Source organism: Salvelinus namaycush, chromosome 20 (assembly GCF_016432855.1).
Source record: "Salvelinus namaycush isolate Seneca chromosome 20, SaNama_1.0, whole genome shotgun sequence".
NCBI classification, from domain to species: domain Eukaryota; kingdom Metazoa; phylum Chordata; class Actinopteri; order Salmoniformes; family Salmonidae; genus Salvelinus; species Salvelinus namaycush.
In genome coordinates this window covers 26,006,402-26,029,655 of record NC_052326.1, presented here as the reverse complement: position 1 = coordinate 26,029,655, position 23,254 = coordinate 26,006,402, and the positions used below count along the sequence as shown (strand labels likewise).

Sequence of the window (23,254 nt, the reverse complement as noted above, 5' to 3'; positions counted from 1 at the left end):
TGTATGTAACCATACCAAACGTGACATATAATAATTTGAGTATCCCGGATTTACATGAACTATGTTATGTCTAGTCTATGAGACTGAGTCTAGTGTTTATACATGTGCTCTCCACAGGGCTGACAGCCACTCCAACATTTGGTTAACCATGAAAAAGGCTATAATTCTTAATCCTAATTAAGCAATGCATAGGCTATAATTTAACAAAATGTCCATCGTACCACCTGCTGCAGTTCAAAACTCTGCCATCTTGTCAGTTCATGACACATGGTTTCTGAATGAGCCACGTTGTATGTACGATATCATTTTGAGAACACTGGATACATAACTGTGGTGGCGTTAATTCTAATTTTCCCGGTGGCATAGGGACAGTAGGCCTAGATCAATGACGTTTCCAAAATATTGGGGGAAAAACAGCGTCCATCAAGCGGAAACCAATTAAATCTCTTGTTTTAGGGCGAGCCTCCGTAACCTTAGCCAACCAAACAGCCGGAATTGGATCCTTGCCTCTGAGTGTACAGAAATGCAGTCATGTGATGGGCTCATAAAGAATGCCAACATGGAGCCTTGGCAATGACGGGATCCCTCTCTGCAACAATAACACGACGGACAAAAACTTCGAGGACGGTGTATTTCGAAAGCTCTTAATATATTTCATGATAATAGACGGTAAGTTCGCCATTACTAATGTTAGTTGTTCTTTTCGTTTGCGCTGGATGCTTAGATTTGTATTTATAGAACCCTCCGAGCTTGAGACTCGTGAATTCCTGTCTGGCTGTTGCAGTCAGGTGGCTTGCCATGCGCCTCGCCTGCCCATGCGCTGAGGTTAAAAGCAGTTGAAGTTTTAAATAATACTGTTTGCTGACGTCGAATAAGGTTTATCGATTGTATAACATGATTCACTTTGGTGTAATTACGCACTTATTACAGTCCTGCACCATGTTGTTTAGCGCCCGAGACACATATGGGCGTCATGTGGGAAGTGTTTACGCTGGACATGTCATTGTGCACAATGTATCCATTTAATTATCCCGCGTGTTGCTTTATTGTTATGATGGTCGAATTAATTAAATCAAATGACACATTAGGTTTATTATTTTTCATTTGATGATAGATATTATTGCTTTGTTTTAGCACATGTGTTTAGGCCTTGATCCCATTCGGATTAGATGTTTGGCCTAATCATTTGTTGATTGTTAGCTTTTAGCCTATTATTACCTAGCTCTGGAGAACCCAATGGGGGTATACACATTTTACAGCCGGCCCCACTTTTGGGTTCTCAGCTGATGGTATGGACCACAGCTGGCTCCATGTGAACTACAATCCCAACACTCTGTCTAAACGCAAATACGCTTCACTTGCAGTATGGTTTTGGAAACCTTTGGAACTTATTAACGTTAGTATAAGCGAGAAAGAATCTTTCAAATCCAAAGGATACACTTTAATGCTGTTTTCACACACCACCTTGGCTGACACATCCTCTCACCTTGCACTCGCATTTCCATTGGACCATTCCACATTTCTGCTGTTCCTTCAAATACAGCTAGGTCTTAAATATTGTATTCTTATTCATGTTTAACCGTTCACATTTTTAACTGCGCTATCCCTCACATTTTCTGTGCAGGTGTAGTGAGAAGCGTAGTTCTCTGCTCATCTCTCCTGTGTATCTGGACTGTATCAATGGTGTCGTTAAGCAGCAGAGCGCTGGTCTCTGATAATGACCTCTTTAGGGACAGTGTTAGTCTGGTCTCCCTGGAGCTTGAGGAGGGAGAGGGCAGTGAGGGGAGGAGCGAGGGGGATAGCTTTGCCTCCGGTTACAGCCCAGATGCCGGGGACATGGGTGCTCGGCTCAGCTTCAGCCCCGGAGAGGAGGAAGAGGAGGAGGAGGAGGAGGATTTTACCCCCATAGAGCGGGATAGGGAGAAGCGAGAAGAAGGCATGCTGCAGGTCCCCAGGCTGCCTGACTTCAGTCCCCGCCTGCCCTCGCCCTTCTCTCCCACCCTTGAGGACATCGAGGAGTTCCTCAGGGAGAAGATGGAGCTGGTGAGAGAGGGGATTCTCTTCTCTAGTGAACCCATGGAGGAGCCCGCTCCCTCCCCTTCCAGCTCCATTGAACAACCTCTCTCCTCCCCAGGGGGACAAAGTGACCCAGGGACCAGCGCTGCCCTGTCACCCCCCACCCCACAAACCCCCAACATCCCTCACACCCACAGCCCAGCAGCCCCGTGCCCCTCCCCGTCCCCCTCCACCCCCTCAGTGCTCCTGGGAGCACCCTTGGTACTCCAGGTCCAGTCGCTGCCGCTGGCCCAGCCTCTCCCCCAGACAGGCTCTCCTCCTGGGGCGTCCAGTGGGCTGAGATTGGCCCACCTGGTCTTGGGGCTCCACGGAGGGCAGAACTTTACCCTGCTTGCCTCACAGGTGCCCTCTGCCCCAGCCACCCTTCTCAACGTAGCCAGCATGGACGCCGGAGTTCCAGACCAGAAGTACGTGAAGATTGCCCCTCTACCGATCACCGTGAGGATTGCCGGGGGGCTTGCTGGGGCAACGGTGGTTGGGGGTCGAAGTGGAGGGGCCGTGGTGAAAGCTGTGGCCCCACATAAGGTGAACAGACCCCCTCCTACAGAGACGCTGAGGGTGCACAAGTGTTCTCATCCAGGCTGTGAGAAGATGTACACCAAGAGCAGCCATCTGAAGGCCCACTTCCGCAGACACACCGGAGAGAAGCCCTACACCTGCAGCTGGCCTGACTGTGGCTGGAGGTGGGTTATATCATAACAATGCTAGTCAACATGCAGAAAACACAGAAAGCTTAGGTTTGTTTAGTTCATTATCATATAGGCTAGTTATTAACATGTGATAGGATAATAAACAGAGAGAAGAAAGCCTGTAATGACTGGTTCAAAATGAAGTAGGTATAATGATGATAGTAGAAAAAATGCTCTATACCCCTTGTTAGGATGTTGACACAGTATTCCACTGTAATTATTTTTGCAAAGCTTAGCATAAAGAAAAATAATATATGTCTGTGAAGGTAGGGAATAGAGCTTTTATAAGACAATATAGAGGTTCGCAAATATGAGATATTACAACACGCTCACAGTTTCTAATATCCTTATAAGCAACTGCAGTGAGCTTCCTAAGGGAAGGGTTAGTGTTATTGAGGTAGTTAGAGGATGTGAAAGGATATGCTTATAATGTTGTTTGTACACTGTGTGTACAAAACATTAGAAACACCTGGTCTTACCATGACATAGACTGACCAGGTTAATCTAGGTGAAGCTATGATCCCTTATTTATGTCAATTGTTAAATCCACTTCAATCAGTGTAGATGAAGGGGAGGAGACGGGTTAAAGAAGGATTTTCAAGCCTTGAGACATGGATTGTGTATGTGTGCCATTTGGGGTGAATGGGCAATACAAAAGATTTATGTGCCTTTGAACATGGTATTTTAGTAGGTGCCAGGCGCACCAGTTTGAGTGTGTCAAGAACTGCAACACTGCTGGATTTTTCACACAACAGTTTCCCGTGTGTATCAAGAATGGTCTGCCACCCAAAGGACATCCAGCCAACTTGACACAACTGTGGGAAGCATTGGAGTCAACATCGGCCAGCATGTTGACTCCCTGTGGAATGCTTTCGACACCTTGTGGAGTCCATGCCCCAATGAGCTAAGGCTGTTCTCAGGACATAAGGGGTGCAACTCAATATTAGGAAGGTGTTCCTAATGTTTTGTACACTCAGTGTATATTGTAAATACTGTTTGACCCACCATTTAGTGTTTCAATTTCCCTCAGAGTTGAGTCTGAGCGCTAGTCGGGGGGCTATCAAACAGTGGGAAAAACCGGCCTCCTGACACACTTAGCTGTAACCGACTGAATGTTTAACTCAAACATTTTGAATTCAGAGAAATGATCAAAACACCAACTTGTTTTATCGCAGGGCTTTGGGTGTTGACCTGTGCTCCTCTGTCTCTGTAGGTTCTCTCGTTCTGATGAGCTGTCTCGTCACCGGCGCTCCCACTCCGGGGTCAAGCCTTACGAGTGCTCTCTGTGTGAGAAGAAGTTTGCCCGCAGCGACCACCTCTCCAAACACACCAAGGTGCACCGCAGCCCCCGGCCTGGCAAAAACATCAGAACTACCGTCTGACCCAGCCAGCCCAGTCTGGATCCTGATGCCACCCACCCACCTTCACTCACCCTTAACCCTGTTACAGCACTTGACCAGGACGGCAGAATTATAAGTACCTGAATTCAGAGCAGCCTGGTCCTCTACCTTTACCCTGGCTGTGCTTGCCCAGCCCAACCCAGCTCAGTACAATCTCAACCCCACCACGGGCTGACAGACTCATGAGACTCATCCACCCAGGCCTACCCCGGGGAGGCCTTGCCAGAGAGTCTGGGTCCTCATCAGGACTCTGGTGCTATAGAAGCAGTCCTGGGCCAGAACGTAGGGTAGGGTTTCCCAAACTTGGTCCTGGGGCCCCCCCTGGGTGCCCGTTTTGGTTTTTGCCCTAACACTACACAGCTGATTAAAATAATCAAAGCTTGATGATGAGTTGGTTAGTTTAATCAGCTGTGTAGTAATAGGGCAATAACCAAAATGTGTACCCAGAGGGGCCCCCAGGACCCGGGAATAGGGCACTGAATCTGATTCAGACCCTAACCGGCCTCTGCCGCCTCCCCTCCTTCCTGCAACCGGAGCAGATGAGGGCTTGTCCTGGTGCTACACAGTGAACTAACAGGTAACGGCCATTTCAGGGATGTGATTGTTCAGCTTAAAGAAGAAGTTCACTTTATTTGAACCAAATCTGTATTTTGAATGTAAATGGCATGTTGTAAAAGTGCCCAGACACATGATACTGTGTCATTCTAAACGGTTTCCCCTCTGCAGATGTGCTGCTTCTCCGTGTGAAAAAGTCTTGTGGGCTACACAGAGAATTATCGCTCGAGTCGCACAAAATGGAATATAACGTTGCGGATAAAGTTCTCAATTACACAATTTCATGTCTGAAACATCTAAAGACCTGCATCACAATACTGAGAGCGTTGCTGTTTCTAAAATGACGTATTTGGGTGTTTTTGGAGCCTTTGTGGGTACTTCTATAACATGCTATTTACACTACAGTTCAGAAGTTTGGGGTCACTTAAATTTCCTTGTTTTAGAAAGACGAGCACATTTTTTTGTCAATTTTAAAACAACATCAAATTGATCAGAAATACAGTGTAGACATTGTTAATGTTGTAAATGACTATTGTAGCTGGAAATGGCAGATTTTAAAAATATATATATATATTTTTTTTTAAATGGAATATCTACATAGGTGTACAGAGGCCCATTATCAGCAACCATCACTCCTGTGTTCCAATGGCACGTTATGTTAGCTTATCCAAGTTTATCATTTTAAAAGGCTAATTGATCATTAGAAAACCCTTTTGCAATTATGTTAGCACAGCTGAAAAATGTTGTAACGATTAAAGAAGCAATAAAACTGGCCTTTAGACTAGTTGAGTATCTGGAGCATCAACATTTGTGGATTCGATTACAGGCTCAAAAAGGCCAGAAACAAAGCACTTTCTTCTGAAACTCGTCAGTCTATTCTTGTTCTGAGAAATGAAGGCTATTCCATGCGAGAAGTTGCCAAGAAACTGAAGATCTCGTACAACGCTGTGTACTACTCCCTTCACAGAACAGCGAAAACTGGCTCTAACCAGAATAGAAAGAGGAGTGGGAGTCCTCAACTGTCAGCTTCATTAAATAGTGCCCGCTAATGATCAATTAGCCTTTTAAAATAATACACTTGGATAAGCTAACACAATGTGTCATTGGAACACAGGAGTGATGGTTGCTGATAATGGGCCTCTGTACGCCTATGTAGATATTCCATAAAAAATCTGCCATTTCCAGCTACAATAGTTATTTATAACATTAACAATGTTGACACTGTATTTCTAATCAATTTGATGTTATTTTAATGGACAAAAAATGTGTTTTTCTTTCAAAAACAAGGACATTTCTAAGTGACCCCAAACTTTTGAATGGTAGTGTACATACAGATTTGGTTAAAATAAAGTGAACATCTCCTTTAAAGTGGATTTCAGGCCTTAAGGCTAAATCGCATCCTGCTCAGCCCCCCCGCCATACATATACACACACCTCGTTACCCTGAGCAGATGACAAATTGTGACAGGCAGTTGCTCACTGTATAACACTGTTTTAAATGTAATTTAATTGTGTTTAAAACCCTATACTGTCACACATTCTATTCTACATATTTTATTGTTCTGTGAATCTGCTTCATGAGTTACTCTCTACAAAACAGTTTTAGAGGGCAATCCACCGTAAATAACCCAGCTCATTCTAGCCTGTAATCTGTGCTATTAGCCCAGATGAAATTACTGTGTTGATATGTGAGTTTAGAGATTCTCTCAGAGAACAGGTGATGAGTCTAAATCTCTTAAATATCCCCTCCTGCTCCCCACGGTGCTAAACCTCTGTCCCAATCACATCCCTACCTGACCCTACAAGGGCCAATCCAGTACTTTTACCACCGCTTTCCTGACCTCGTGCCTCCTCCCACTCCACAAAAGACCTCTGGGCTGCAGACTGGTGTCTGTTGGTTTTCACCATGGTACTTCACTGTTCCATTATGTAATAACTGGTTCGTTAAGAGTCCACTCACACCCACCTGGTTTCCCAGGTTTGCATCAGATGCTGATTGAAGGGTAAGAGTGACTGAGTGAAAACCAGCAGAAACCACAGCCCTCCTGGTCCATGCTCTTAAACGACTGGAATGAGTTTAAAAACAAAATATTGCCAAACCAAACGTCCTATTTGACTTTTCAGTCACCTTTTTGTGCTATCTGCTCACACATTGTATGATGTAGAACCTATAAGCTATTTTACTTTATTTCTATGTCTTTAAAATCAATGTTGAAATGACTTGGCGAAAGCTAGTTGTGTATACTGTATTTGTACATTGGCTTTACAATGCAAAGTAACCAATTTTGTAAGGAACTGCTTAGTCATTTACAGTAGTAGAGGTTAGTATGTTAGGCCAGCAAGCAAAGCTAATAATTTACAGTATAGTAGCATACTGTACCTGAAAAGAGCAGCTGATCTTTGTCCAATCTGTGTCTGTCAAATATCACATTTACATGTACAGAACATGTAGGAGCTCCTATCCCGAGACAACCCCCCCCAGTCAGTATATTAAGCTATCCAGGGGTGTCTGTGCTTGATTCTCTCATGTAGTGTATCTTGGTGAACCTGTAGAATGTTATTGAGGGGTTATCAGGTCAGCCAGACAGGAATTAATTATGAGACCCACTCTAACATTAATGAGTTAACCCATCACATCCCATCAAGATGAACCCTTTGTTCTCAAGTGCACTTACTGTATGTTAGCAGGAGGGGGTTTAGCATGGAGAAATGCTATGCCAAGCACTGGAGGGCTCTGTTATGGGTACGTAAGCTGTATCTATGTGTTTGAGTTTAAAATTGTAAAAGGTGCTTTTTCAACAGGCTACTGCACTTAGGAAATCATATAGAGAACTATGGACTTTTCAGGGTAGCAGTCTTGGCCAACATCCCTTGAGTGAATTGTACTCACATTTGCCACCCATCACAGTGGTTCAGAACTTTTGGTTAAAACACACGTTGTGTTGCCTTTGGATGGGTCAACTCAGAATTGAGCACTCCAACATACCACCGCCCTTCATCAACAGCATCACTGGTAATCATCACCATCACATGGCCTCTTAAACAGTTTGTTGTTCTTTGAGCATAACTAGTTTGAATAGATCACAATCCCACTCAGAAGTCTGACCCAGCTGTGTGTCCATGGCTGGTCTAGTCCCTCTGATTCAGTCCTGTTGTGTGTTCCCCTTCCTGCCTTACCTTTAACCATGGGTTTCTCTCCCAATAACTATATCATCCAAAGTATACACACACTCAACTGTACTGTATGTTTGCTGAAATACAGGTTCTATTTTTTCAAATACCAGAAAAGCTATTTTCCTATGTATGATAATAAAGGCTAAGAAAATTAAAGCATCATCCTCGTCGTTATTTGAGTCATCATGGCTTATGTTTTGTGAATTTCAACACACAAAATGATCCATGCTTTCATTGGAAAGATCCAAAGATTGTAAAAGTGTTTATTTTTATTTTCTCCAAACAATGGGGAGGATTGTGACAGTGGGTAGGTGGTGGCACAGCAACCACAGCGGTAGGCCGTTCCTACAAGACTGCCTGGGAAGAGAATGCCGTAGGCTCCAGTACTGTGAATGATGGCATATTTCTACCATTGATTCCGCTGTTACAGGGTGAAGGAATGTGGGTGTTCAATGCTAGAGAGAGAGAGGAATTCTCCCTGTGCGCTTCAGAAGCCAGCCTGCCTGTAAAACTGGAATGTCTGGCTCTGTGTGGAGCTGAGTTGTTCTGGGAATGTCTAGAAGAAGTCTGGGTTGCATTTCATTTTTTAAATTTAAGTAGCATGCCCTGCCCTTTTTCATTCCCCTTTACAAACCTGAGATATCTGGGTAGCTGTAAGCCTCCATCACTCACCCTAGGGCTTTTGTCAATTGGTTTTGCTTAACTCATGCGTCCTCTCTCCTCTGGCCTCTTTTTGGAAAAAGGTCAAAAAGTCAAGGAGAGGGAAAGTATGTGAAAATGCGCTTGAATGAAATGAGACTCCTCCAACCGCATGTCATTGGCCAAATTATGTTTACAGGGTGGAATCCCAAATTGATGGTTATCAAAACAAATGCAGCTAATTGTGCAATTTTGTTTTGATATTAGGATAAGTAGCATATCATTTTTAAATGTTAGCATGTTTTTCTACTTCGAGAAAACAATAGTTGATTGAAAAGTGGGTCAGAGAGGAAGAGGTGAAGCAAGAGTCCCAACTCTGCCAAAAGTCTGTATTTTCCAGCAGGTGCCATTTCTTTTCTTTTGCTAACCAAGCGAGGAGTTTTTGTATAGCGGTCAATAAGTGTCGAATTTGGTCAACAAGAAATGTAATGGCTTATTTGCTCGAATATACGTTTCGTAATTTTTAGGTTGTTATTAAGAGTGTACTGATATATAAGTAGGACATGTGGTCAGGGGCACAACTTTGGTTTTAAAAGTGGGGGGGCATAACCTGGCGGAGTTTGGGGGTCTTCGCTCAGACTTTCCTTGGGCATCTAAAACTAATTTCCTGCATTTCTACACAATCTAATATGACCCTTTTAGGGTCATTTTTGTTGTAAACAAGAATAGAATATGTATTTTTAAACACATACATAAATGTGGATGCTACCATGATTACAGTTCCTTCGGAAAGTATTCAGACAACTTACAGCCTTATTCTAAAATCTTTTTTTTTTTTAAACATCCTCAGTAATCTACACACAATACCCCATAATGACAAAGCGAAAAAAGATTGTTCTACATTTTTGCTAATTTATGACTAATAAAAAACAGAAATACCTTATTTACATACACAACTGTTCAAAAATTTGGGGCCACTTAGAAATGTCCTTGTTTTTGAAAGAAAAGCAATTTTTTTTGTCTATTAAAATAACATCAAATTGATCAGAAATACAGTGTAGACATTGTTAATGTTGTAAATTACTGTTGTAGCTGGAAACGGCAGATTTTTTATGGAATACCATCACTCCTGTGTTCCAATGGCACGTTGTGTTAGCTAATCCAAATTTATAATTTTAAAAGGCTAATTGATCATTAGAAAACCCTTTTGCAATTATGTTAGCACAGCTGAAAACTGTTGTTCTAATAAAAGAAGCAATAAACCTGGCCTTTCGACTAGTTGAGTATCTGGAGCATCAGCATTTGTGGGTTCGATTACAGGCTCAAAATGTCCAGAAACAAATACCTTTCTTCTGAAACTTGTCAACTCTATTCTTGTTCTGAGAAATGAACGCTATTCCATGCGAGAAATTGCCAAGAAACTGAAGATCTCATACAACACTGTGTACTACGCCCTTCACAGAACAGCGCAAACTGGATAGAAAGAGGAGTGGGAGGCCCCGGTGCACAACTGAGCAAGAGGACAAGTACATTAGAGTGTCTAGTTTGAGAAACAGACGCCTCACAAGTCAGCCATTTCCAGCTACAATAGTAATTTACAACATTAACAATGTCTACACTGTATTTCTGATCAATTTGATGTCATTTTAATGGACAAGGAAAGTGATTTTCTTTCAACAAACAAGGACATTTCTAAGTAACCCCAAACTTTTGAATGGTAGTGTAAGTATGCAGATCCTTTGCTATGAGACTCGAAATTGAGCTCAGGTGCATCCTGTTTCCATTGCTCATCCTTGAGATGCTTCTACAACTTTATTGGAGTCCACCTGTGGAACTTCAATCGATTGGACATGATTTGGAAAGGCACACACCTGTCTATATAAGGTCCCACAGTTGACAGTGCATGTCAGAGCAAAAACCAAGCCATGAGGTCGAAGGAATTGTCTGTGGAGCTCCGAGACAGGATTGTGTCGAGGCACAGATCTGGGGAAGGGTTCCAAAAAATGTCTGCAGCATTGAAGGTCCCCAAGAACACAGTGCCTCCATCATTCTTAAATGGAAGAAGTTTGGAACCACCAAGTCTCTTCCTAGAGCTGGCTAAAACTGAGCAATCGGGGGAGAAGGGCCTTGGTCAGAGAGGTGACCAAGAACTAAATGGTCAGTCTGACAGAGCTCTGGAGTTCCTCTGTGTGGAGATGGAAGAACCTTCCAGAAGGACAACCATCTCTGCAGCACTCCACCAATCAGGTCTTTATGGTAGAGTGGCCAGATGGAAGCTACTGCTCAGTAAAAGGCACATGGCAGCCCATTTTGAGTTTGCCAAAAAGCAACTAAAGACACTCATACCATGAGAAACAAGATTCTCTGGTCTGATGAAAACAAGATTTGGCCTGAATGCCAAGCGACACGTCTGGAGGAAACCTGGCACCATCCCTACGGTGAAGCATGGTGGTGGCAGCATCATGCTGTGGAGATGTTTTCCAGCGGCAGGTACTGGGAGACTAGTCAGGATCGAGGCAAAGATGAACATAGCAAAGTACAGAGAGATCCTTGATGAAAACCTGCTCCAGAGCGCTCAGGACCTCAGACTGAACTCGATCTAACATCTCTGGAGAGACCTGAAAATATGTACAGGGACGCTCCCCATCCAACTTGACAGAGCTTGAGAGGATCTGCAGAGAAGAATGGAAGAAACTCCCCAAATTCAGGTGTTCTAAGCTTGTAGTGTCATACCCAAGAAGACTCAATGCTCTAATCGCTGGCAAAGGTGTTTCAACAAATTACTGAGTAAAGGCTCTGAATACTTATGTTAATTCTGTTAACCTGTTTTTGCTTTGTCTTTATTGGGTGTTGTGTGTAGATTGATGAAGAAAAATAATTTTTAATCAATTTTAGAATAAGGCTGTAACGTAACAATATGTGGAAAAAGTCAAGGGGTCTGAATACTTTCCGAAGGCACTGTTTAGACAATCCTGAATAAATAATGATGAGTGAGAAAGTTATAGACGCACAAATGTCACACCCCATCAAAAATGCTAACCTCCCCTGTTATTGTAAGGGTGATAGGTTAGCATGTCTTGGGGGTATGATATTTGTGCGTCTAACTTTCTCACTAATCATCATTACCCAATTCATTCAGGATTATCCATAATCATGGTAGGATCCACATTAATGTAGAAGTGTTTAGAAAAATATGATATTCTTATTTACAATAAATGTGACTCCAAAATGACAATACATTATTTACCATTCATTTCTACTGGGCACAAAATAATCTGAAACAACCAAAAACAAACAGCAAATGCATCCAACAAATGTGTAGAGTCTCAAGCTTGATGTAGTCATTGTGTGCTATGTATGTGGGACCAAATACTTTTTACTACTTTTAATACACATACAAGTGAATTTGGCCCAATACTTTTGATCCCCTAAAATGGGCGGGGACTATTTACAAAAAGTGCTCTAATTTCTAAACGGTTCACCCAATATGGATAAAAATACTCCCTCAAATTAAAGCTGACAGTCTGAATTTAAACTTCATTGTCATTGTTCGATTTCAAATCCAAACTTGGACTATCGAGCCAAAAGAATAAAAGAAATCCTTCAGTGTCCCAATAATTATGGAGGGCACTGTAATTCATATAGGCCTAATAGTACTGTAGAGCTGTTTTTACTTGCGCACACTATAGCTGGATTGCCCTGTCCTGCCCCTAGGGATCCACCACCCTGCAGCACCCCAACTCAGCACACCCCACTCAGCTTTAGGATCTTAGTGAAATATTCATTTCTGGATTCAGGTGTATTAGGCCAAGGCCAGAGTGACAACAAACAGTATGGCAGACCCCCAAGGCCAGGACCGAGTAGCCCAGCAGCTAGGGATTGCCTAGTTAGGCATCACCCCTGACTTGGGCATGTTTTCAAAACAGACTCCTTTTGTTGTACAGTATTCCATATAAGGCATCCAGACCAGTGGAGGCTGCTGAGGGGAGAACGGCTCATAATAATGGCTGGAATGGAGTAAATGGAATGGCATCAAGCACATGGAAACCATGTATTTGATACTGTTCCACCTATTTCACTCCAGCCATTACCACGAGCCCGTCCTCCCCAATTAAGGTGCCACCAACCTCCTATAAATGCTAGGTTACACAGTTTCTTCTGATAAGTCTCCAGCATCAACATTTCCAAGCAAACACAAATATGAAGAAGGGAGAATCTGTAGACATGCTGCGATAAAATAACATATAACATGTGTAACATACTCTACCAGAATTCAGCCAGCTTTCACAAGAGCATAACATATGCAAATATGTCCCCTTTTGTGTTTTACACCTCCTGCAGGGTCCATGATATTCATATTATCTTCCATGGATGGTCTTAAACTGCAGTAATTTATGTCTGAGATTATATGAACATAACCTGGCATTCGAACATATCTGTATCCATTCATTATCATCAATAGTCTCCCAGGTCTTCCTCACATTTTTGTTTTACATGTTTTGTGTAATTGGTAAAAGCCTCTATCAACCCTTGATACAGTTTGCAAATCAACTTTTGTCAGACGGCCTTAAAACAGTTTCAATCTTTGAAGCTTCTGGCTTGTCGCTTGTCCAGTGTTTTCTGCACAGAGAGAATAAAGTGTTGCACCTGCAAAAGTTCACCTCAGCGCCATCACAGACTGGTCTTTCCTGGTTGCCTGACCATGCTGAGATCCCTGTCACCATCTGATCCTGCTCAGATGAGGCATGACAAAGAATTTCCTTGGTGTACATTTATACTAGCTAACGTTAGCCAACTTTTGGCTAGCTCTAATGGTACATCAATTGGCAAAAATTAGTCAAGTTCATTTACTTCTGTTGAAGCAGGACAAAACATTTCCATACACACAATTGTTAGATACTGCTACCTGACATATAGCTAGAGGCTAGAGCTGAACTGGCTGTGGTAGCTACTAGCTAGCAAACTAGTTCATTCACTTCAGACAGAACTTCAGTCGAGAGGGGGTAAAACATGTAACGCATTAGCTAATGTTACATGCCAGTAACACTACTAACTCAGCACTGGGAATAAAAAAAATAATCTGTTATGTCAAACAGCAGTTACCTTGCCAGCTACATCAGTCAAATAAAAGTAGCCAGTTTTTGTTCTGCATGCTTTTGCAAGTTTGCCACCAACACACACAGACAACAGCTGCCATTCGCACGGTCTGCACAACGCATCACCGGGGGCAAACTACCTGCCCTCCAGGACACCTACAACACCCGATGTCACAGGAAGGCCAAAAACATCATCAAGGACAACAAACACCCGAGCCACTACCTGTTCACCCCGCTACCATCCAGAAGGTGAGGTCAGTACAGGTGCATCAAAGCTGGGACCGAGAGAGTGAAAAACAGCTTCTATCTCAAGGCCATCAAATCAAAATAAAATTTAATTAGTCACATTTCTTGTTACTTTTATTTCTTATTCTTATCCGTATTTATTTTAACTGCGTTGTTGGTTAGGGGCTCGTAAGTAAGCATTTCACTGTAAGGACTACACCTGTTGTATTTGGCGCATGTGACTAATACAGCAGCGCCGAATACAACAGGTGTAGACCTTACAGTGAAGTGCTTACTTACGAGCCCCTAACCAATAAATGCAGTTTAAAAGAATACGGATAAGAATAAGAAATAAAAGTAACAGGTAATTTAAGAGCATCAAACTGTTAAACAGCCATCACTAGCACAGAGAGGCTGCTGTCTACATGCAAACTTGAAGTCATTGGCCACTTTAATACTGCCCTACCAAGCAAAAAGGCAGTAACTCCTCATTTGGTCAAAAATTAATACATGCTTGATCATGTGGACAAGTATCCTGCCTCTATTGTATTGTGTTTTGGAGAAAATGGGGGTCATGTTAGCAGTAACTGCATAAAGTAAGGTAAATAAAATATATTTTTCTCAGTTCCACACTATGAGCAGTTACTGCCTTTTTGCTTGGTAGGGCAGAATAAATGGAACACTAGTCACTTTAATAATGACACTTTAATAATGTTTACATATATTGCATTACTCATCTCATATGTATATACTGTATTCTATACTATCTATTGCATCTTAGCTTATGCTGCTCTATCATTGCTCATCCATATATTTATATTTATATATTCTTATTCCATTCCATTCCTTATTCCATTGTATTTGTTGTGGAATTGTTAGATATTACTTATTAGATATTGCTGCACTGTCGGAACTAGAAGCACAAGCATTTCGCTACACTCGCAATAACATCTGCTAACCATGTGTATGTGACCAATAAAATTTGATTTGATTTTGATTTGAATAAATACTTTTTTTCTGTTAAATCAAACAGCAGTTATCTTGCCAGATACATCAGTCAAATAAAGAGTAGCCAGTTTTTGCACTGCTTGCTTTTACAAATCAGAGAAAAGCACAACACATACAAACAATAGCTGCCTCTGTCCGCGCGGTCCAATATCCAGCCGGCTGATATCACCAAACAGCCTACCCAACCGCTCTGAGGTGGCCGCATGGTCCTAATTTAATCACAGTGCAATGATAAAACTGGATGGGGGAACAAAATACAATTTCAGAATGTGGTGGGGTCATGTCCCCCTTGTCCCCAGTGAAAGTTGTGCCCCTGCACATGACAGCTTTGTGAAAAAGCACTTCATATCAGAGTTGTCTTGAGATGACTATGCATATTTATGACACGAGGCTAGTAGTAAGCATCTCTCTCCATCGAACGCAGGTGGTTGACGTCAACAACTCACATCAAATATTTGAAAATGTATTACAATAATTAGAGTTAGCCTATCCACCAATCCAAAGAGAGAAATAGGTAGGAGCTTGACAGCCCACCGTGCTGCTTTGTGGACAACGGCTCCCATTGTTAGGGCGGAGAGACAAGTATCTTGTCAGTATACCCATGATCTTTGAGGGGGTGTGGCAAATTTCAAAACTCTTCCCCGAAAGACCAGTTAACTGTGGAGGAGGATGAAACCAAGATTTGGAGGTGGCGGAGGACGGACTTTTGTCTAAATTGAGAAAATGCCCTAGTTCCCGGCGTATTGCTCTCACCTATCCAGTCTTTTCAGATCTGTGAAGGGAAGTGAACAAGAGTCATTCCAGTTACAAAAAACCCGCACATCTTTAAAGGCCCAGTGCAGTCAAAAACGTGATTTCCTATAGTTTATATATATTTCCACTATGAGGTTGGTATAATAGTGTGAAATTGTGAAAATGATTATAATGGAGCATCTATTAGCAACATGGTGACATTCAACCATACATGTTTCAACCGGAATATAGCGAAGAGGATTCAAAACAAAGCGATTTAGCTAACATTAGAAGCTCAGCTACAGCTGATGTCAGCACCAAGAGGGCAGATGACAAATATGTCATGACTGGAGTTGGGTAGTTAGTTAGCCTGGCGCCTGCTAACTTGTTCGCAAACATGTGTAACATCAGCAACTGTAACTAATTTGACTAGCTAGCTATTCAACATAATTGACGAGGGTTGACATTAATAATGACCGTGGACGAATTTCAATCTCACAGAATTATAGGCATGACGCAAGATAGGATTCCCAACAGATGTAAATAACAAGTATGGCATACCTTTTTTTTGCCATAAAGTAATCCAACAATATGTGCACCGCCATCGTGTCTATTTCAAGTCTTCTCACTCATTGATTGAGACAGGTCTCTGTCATCATGACATGCAACACTTTGGGGTGGACACCCACCTGTCTCGATCAATGAGAGAAGACTTGAAATAGACAAGATGTCAGCAAAAATCTTTGGGTAAATCAAATGATCTGGTGTAACAATCAGTAGCTACAGTTCTCTGCACTTGTGTGTCTCTACACCTGAGACACAATCGAACACACTGAACTACACTTTTCATATTACACTAAACAAAAATATAAACTCAACATGTAAAGTGTTGGTTCCATGTTTCATGAGCTGAAATTTAAAGAACTCAGAAATATTCAAAAAGCTAATTTCTCTCAAATTATGTGCACAAGTTGGTTTACATTACTGTTAGTGAACATTTCTCCTTTGCGATGATAATCCATCCACCTGACAGGTGTGGCATATCAAGAAGCAGATTAAACAGCATGATCATTACACAGGTGCACCTTTTGCTGGGGACAATAAAAGGCCACTCTAAAATGTGAAGTTTTGTCATACAACACAATGCCACAGATGTCTTAAGTTTTGTGGGAGCGTGCAATTTGCATGCTAACTGCAGGAATGTCCACCAGAGCTGTTGCCAGAGAATGTAACATTAATTTCTCTACCAATAGCCGCCTCCAACGTCGTTTTAGAGAATTTGGCAGTACGTCCAACTGGCCTCACAACCGCAGACTATGTGTATGGCGTTGTGTGAGCGTACGTTTTGCTTATGTCAATGTTGTGGAAAGAGTGCCCCATGGTGGCGGTGGGGTTATGGTATGGGCAGGCATACGCTACGGACAATGAACACAATTGTATTTTATCGGTGGCAATTTGAATGCATAGAAATACTGTAACGAGATCCTGAGACCCATTGTGCGGCCCATTTTTTAAAGATATCTGTGACCAACAGATACGTATCTGTATACTCAGTCATGTGTCACGCTCTTAACCTTAGATATCTCTGTTTTTCTATATATTTTGGTTAGGTCAGGGTGTGACTAGGGTGGGTATGCTAGTTTTGTATGTCTAGGGTTTTTGTATGTCTAGGGTTTTTGTATGTCTATGTTGGCCTGATATGGTTCCCAATCAGAGACAGCTGTTTATCGTTATCTCTGATTGGGGATCATATTTAGGTAGCCATTTTCCTCGTTTGTGTTGTGGGATCTTGTCTACATTGAGTTACGCACACCTGTAGCTTCATGTTTCGTTTGGTTGTTTTGTTAGGTGAGTTTCAGTTGATAAAAATTATGTGGAACTCTACTCACGCTGCGCCTTGGTCTCATCTTTATGACGATCGTGACAGAAAATCCCACCAAAAATGGACCAAGCAGCGTGTACAGGAGGAGTGGACTTGGGAGGAGATCCTGGAGGGAAAAGGACCCTGGACGCAGGCCGGGGAGTATCGGCAACCTAAGGAGGAGATAGAGGCAGCGAAAGCGGAACGGCGACGATACGAGGAGATTGCTCAACGGAGCAAGCACGAGAGGCAACCCCAAGAAAAAAAATTGGGGGGGCACATGGAGCAGTCGGAGGAGCGAGCCAGTCAGGGAGTCGGATGAGGAGCTCAACGCAAGATTCCCAGAGAGAGGTGCTAGCATTGAGAGCGCTGCAGAGCGGGCGTGCTGAGGTGCGTGTCATCAGCCCGGTGCCACCTGTACCGGTCCCACGCATCAGGTCTCCAGTGCGCCTCCACAGTCCAGTACGTCCTGGGCCTCCTCCCCGCACTCGCCCTGAGGTGCGTGTCATCAGCCCGGTGTCACCTGTACCGGTCCCACGCATCAGGTCTCTGGTACGTCATGTGCCTCTTCCCCGCACTCGCCCTGAGGTGCATGTCATCAGCCCGGTGCCACCGGTACCGGTTCCACGCATCAGGCCTCCAGTGCGCCTCCACAGTCTGGAGCCTCTGGCGACGGTCCCCAGTCCGGAGCCTCCGGCGACGGTCCCCAGTCCGGTGCCTCCAGCGACAAAGCCTCCAGCGACGGTCGGCGGACTAGAGCCTCCAGCGACGGTCGGCGGTCCAGAGCCTTCAGCAGGGGTCCCCAGTCCGGAGCCTCCGGCGACGACCCGCGGTCCGGGGCTTCCGGAGACAACCCGCGGTCCGGAGCTTCCGGCGAAGATCCGCTGTCCGGGGCCTCCAGAGACGACCCACGGTCCGGAGCTTCCAGAGCTGCGTCCAGAACCAGAGCCGCCACCAAGGGTAGATGCCCACCCGGACCCTCCCCTATAGGTTCAGGTTTGCGGCCGGGAGTCCGCACCTTTGGGGGGGGGGGGGGGGGGGGGGGGTGCTGTCACGCTCTGACCTTAGATATCTCTGTTTTTCTATATATTTGGTTAGGTCAGGGTGTGACTAGGGTGGGTAAGCTAGTTTTGTATGTCTAGGGTTTTTGTATGTCTAGGGGTTTTGTATGTCTAGGGGTTTTGTATGTCTATTTTGGCCTGATATGGTTCCCAATCAGAGACAGCTGTTTATCTTTGTCTCTGATTGGGGATCATATTTAGGTAGCCATTTTCCTCGTTTGTGTTGTGGGATCTTGTCTACATTGAGTTGCCTGTAGCGTCGCGGTTGAGTGCACACCTGTAGCGTCGCGGTTCGTTTGGTTGTTTTGTTAGGTGAGTTTCAGTTGATTAAAATTATGTGGAACTCTACTCACGCTGCGCCTTGGTCTCATCTTTACGACGATCGTGACATCATGTGAAATCCATAGATTAGGGCCTAATTGACTGACGTCCTCATATGAACTGCAACTCAGTAAAATCTTTAAAATTGTTGCATGTTGCATTTATATTTTTGTTCAGTATACCTTTTTTGCATCTTACTTTTACCATATAACATTCATGTTGAATAGCCAGTTCTCTTGAGTTAGCATTAAATAACGTACACTTCCCTGTATTTTAGAATTTGATAAACAAACATTCCTTGGATATCAGAATGTCTAGCATCTGTTTGATGCTACAGAACCCTGTACAGCTTATATAAATATATTCTGTGAATAGTGCAGACACATTTTTAAGATTGACATAAGAGATCCATATTTATTTTATGGTGGTTCTAAATCATGTCTCTCCAATCCTGTTCCTGGAGAGCTACAGTCCTGTAGGTTTTCACTCCAACCCTAAGGTAGCACACCAGATTCTAATAATTAGCAAGTTAGTTACAACTGGCGTTGGCGTGAAAACCCACAGGAGGGTAGCTCTCCGGGAACAGGATTGGAGAGCCCTGTTCTACAACAGGAGGTTGATGTCACCTTAATTGGGGAGGACGGGCTCATGGTAATGGCTGGAGTGGAATTGTATCAAATACATCAAAAACATTGTTTCCATGTGTTTGATTCCATTCCATTCGCTCCAGACCTTATTATGAGCCGTTCTCCAGTTAGCAGCCTCTGTGTGTTCTACATGGTCTTATGCTAAGCCATACTGGCTGCGTTTACACAGGCAGCCCAATTCTGATATTTTTTCTACTAATTGGTCTTAATAGTCAAATCAAATTTTCTTAGTCACATGCGCCGAATACAACAGGTGTAGTAGACCTTACAGTGAAATGCTTACTTACGAGCCTTTAACCAACTGCAGTTTCAAAAAATATGGATAAGAATAAGAGGTAACAGTAATTAAAGAGCAGCAGTAAAAAATAATATATACAGGGGGCTGCCGGTACAGAGTCAATGTGCGGGGGCACCGGTTAGTTGAGGTAGTAGGTAGACTTAGTAACGTGACTATGCATAGATGACAACAGCGTGGCAGTGGTGTGGAGAGGAGAGGGGAGGGGGGGGGGAAATGCAAATAGTCTGGGTAGCCATTTGACTAGATGTTCAAGAGTCTTATGGCTTGGGGGTAGAAGCTGTTTAGAAGCATCTTGGATCTAGACTTGGTGCTCCGGTACAGCTTGCCGTGCGGTAGCAGAGAGAACAGTCTAAGACTAGGGTGGCTGGAGTCTTTGACACTTTTTAGGGCCTTGCTCTGACACCGCCTGGTATAGAGGTCCTGGATGGCAGGAAGCTTGGCCCCAGTGATGTACTGGGCCGTATGCACTACCCTCTGTAGTGCCTTGCGGTCGGAGGCCGAGCAGTTGCCATACCAGGCAGTGATGCAACCAGTCAGGATGCTCTCGATGGTGCAGCTGTAAAACTTTTTGAGGATCTGAGGACCCATGCCAAATCTTTTCAGTCTCCTGAGGGGGGATAGCTTTTGTCGTGCCCGCTTCACTACTGTCTTGGTGTGCTTGGACCATGTTAGTTTGTTGGTGATGTGGACACCAAGGAATCTGAAGCTCTCAACCTGCTCCACTGCAGCCCCGTTGATGAGAATGGAGGCGTGCTCGGTCCTCTTTTTCCTTTAGTCCACAATCATCTCCTTTGTCTTGATCACGTTGAGGGAGAGGTTGTTGTCCTGGCACCACACGGCCAGGTCTCTGACCTCCTCCCTATAGGCTGTCTCGTTGTTGTCGGTGATCAGGCCTACCATTGTTGTGTCAACGGCAAATTGAATGATGGTGCTGGAGTCGTGTCTGGCCGTGCAGTCATGAGTGAGCAGGGAGTACAGGAGGCGGCTGAGCACGCACCCCTGAGGGGCCCATGTTGAAGATCAGCGTGGCGGATGTTTTGTTACCTACCCTTACCACCTGGGGGTGGCACGTCAGGAAGTCCCGGATCCAGTTGCAGATGGAGGTGTTTAGTCCCAGGGTCCTTAGCTTATTGATGAGCTTTGAGGGCACTATGGTGTTGAACGCTGAGCTGTAGTCAATTAATAGCATTCTCACATAGGTTTTTCCTTTTGTCCAGGTGGGAAATGGCAGTATGGAGTGCAATAGAGACTGCATCATCTATGGATCTGTTGGGACGGTATGCAAATTGGAGTGGGTCTAGGGTTTCTGGGATGATGGTGTTGATGTGAGCCATGACCAGCCTTTCAAGCACTTCATGGCTACAGACGTGAGTGCTATGGGTCGGTAGTCATTTAGGCAGGTTACCTTAGTGTTCTTGGGCACAGGCACTATGGTGGTCTGCTTAAAACATGTTGGTATTACAGACTCGGCCAGGGAGAGGTTGAAAATGTCAGTGAAGACACTTGCTAGATGGTCAGCACATGCTCGCAGTACACGTCCTGGTAATCCGCCTGGTCCTGCGGCCTTGTGAATGTTGACCTGTCTAAAGGTCTTACTCACATCGGCTACGGAGAGCGTGATCACACAGTCTTCCAGTACAGCTGGTGCTCTCATGCATGTTTCAGTGTTATTTGCCTCGGAACGAGCATAGAAGTAGTTTAGCTTGTCTGGTAGGCTCGTGTCACTGGGCAACTCTCGGCTGTGCTTCCCTTTGTAGTCTGTAATGGTTTGCAAGCCCTGCCACATCCGACGAGCGTCGAGGACATTTACAGTATTAGGCAATCAGTATTATTATTAGGCAATACTGCCTTCTCCTCTTGTGCACCAGAGGCATGGAATAGTCTCCAATCTATGCTCCATCTAGATATGTTAATACCCACTGAATGAATTAAACATTTTGATGGGAGTCTGTTACAGAGGAGTGTAAATGTTTTTTTTATGTTGTTGTATTGTATTTGTTGTGTATTGATATTCTAGTTTTGTCCCTTTAGGGCACCTGTAACCCCCCTTGCTTACCTACGTTAAAATGCTTGGAATGTTCTTCCTGTGAAACGCATTAAACAATGCCCATGTTAATTTCTACTCCCGTCTCATGTCACGTCATCGACAGTTCCACGTCATCGACAGTTCGGGGCTCCACAAGGCGCCATCGAAGGTGAAGGCCGTTGCAGAAGCTCCATCCCCACAGAACGTGAGTCAGCTGAGATCATTCTTAGGACTACTGACATACTACGCAAAGTTTGTGCCAAACCTAGCTAACATGTTAAAGCCACTGCATGAACTTTTGAACAAAACCAAACAGTGGAAGTGGACAGACAGATGTGAGGAGGCCTTCAAGAAAGTGAAAACAGCCTTAGCTCAGTCAGAGGCCCTAACCCACTTCAATCAATCAATCAAGTTTATTTTATATAGCCCTTCGTACATCAGCTAATATCTCGAAGTGCTGTACAGAAACCCAGCCTAAAACCCCAAACAGCTAGTGATGCAGGTGTAGAAGCACGGTGGCTAGGAAAAACTCCCTAGAAAGGCCAAAACCTAGGAAGAAACCTAGAGAGGAACCAGGCTATGAGGGGTGGCCAGTCCTCTTCTGGCTGTGCCGGGTGGAGATTATAACAGAACTATGCCAAGATGTTCAAAAATGTTCATAAGTGACAAGCATGGTCAAATAATAATCATGAATAATTTTCAGTTGGCTTTTCATAGCCGATCATTAAGAGTTGAAAAACAACAGGTCTGGGACAGGTGGCGGTTCCATAACCGCAGGCAGAACAGTTGAAACTGGAATAGCAGCAAGGCCAGGCGGACTGGGGACAGCAAGGAGTCATCATGCCCGGTAGTCCTGACGTATGGTCCTAGGGCTCAGGTTCTCAGAGAGAGAGAAAGAAAGAGAGAACGAGAGAATTAGAGAGAGCATACTTAAATTCACACAGGACACTGGATAAGACAGGAGAAGTACTCCAGGTATAACCAACTGACCCTAGCCCCCCGACACATAAACTACTGCAGCATAAATACTGGAGGCTGAGACAGGAGCGGTCAGGAGACACTGTGGCCCCATCCGAAGATACCCCCGGACAGGGCCAAACAGGAAGGATATAACCCCACCCACTTTGCCAAAGCACAGCCCCCGTACCACTAGAGGGATATCTTCAACCACCAACTTACAATCCGGAGACAAGGCCGAGTATAGCCCACAAAGATCTCCACCACAGCACAAACCAAGGGGGGGCGCCAACCCAGACAGGAAGATCACGTCAGTAACTCAACCCACTCAAGTGACGCACCCCTCCTAGGGACGGCATGAAAGAGCACCAGTAAGCCAGTGACTCAGCCCCTGTAATAGGGTTAGAGGCAGAGAATCCCAGTGGAGAGAGGGGAACCGGCCAGGCAGAGACAGCAAGGGCGGTTCGTTGCTCCAGAGCCTTTCCGTTC

The 23,254-nt window shown here is 44.2% G+C and overlaps 1 protein-coding gene across 1 annotated transcript; it reads left to right on the top strand.

The window, feature by feature from the left end:
* The first annotated feature begins 564 nt into the window (after nt 1-564).
* LOC120065727 (Krueppel-like factor 15) lies at nt 565-4,520 on the top strand. The gene is made up of 3 exons (XM_039016815.1): nt 565-669; nt 1,625-2,759; nt 3,979-4,520. The coding sequence occupies exons 1-3, from the start codon at nt 657-659 to the stop codon at nt 4,145-4,147; spliced, it is 1,317 nt and encodes a 438-aa protein (XP_038872743.1). The 5' UTR covers nt 565-656; the 3' UTR covers nt 4,148-4,520.
* Nucleotides 4,521-23,254: the final 18,734 nt, after the last annotated feature.

Bases quoted from the DNA above. Each gene is read 5' to 3' on its own strand.
- LOC120065727 (XM_039016815.1), top strand. The intron at 2,760-3,978 runs GTGGGTTATATC...CTGTCTCTGTAG, and splicing joins TGGCCTGACTGTGGCTGGAG to GTTCTCTCGTTCTGATGAGC.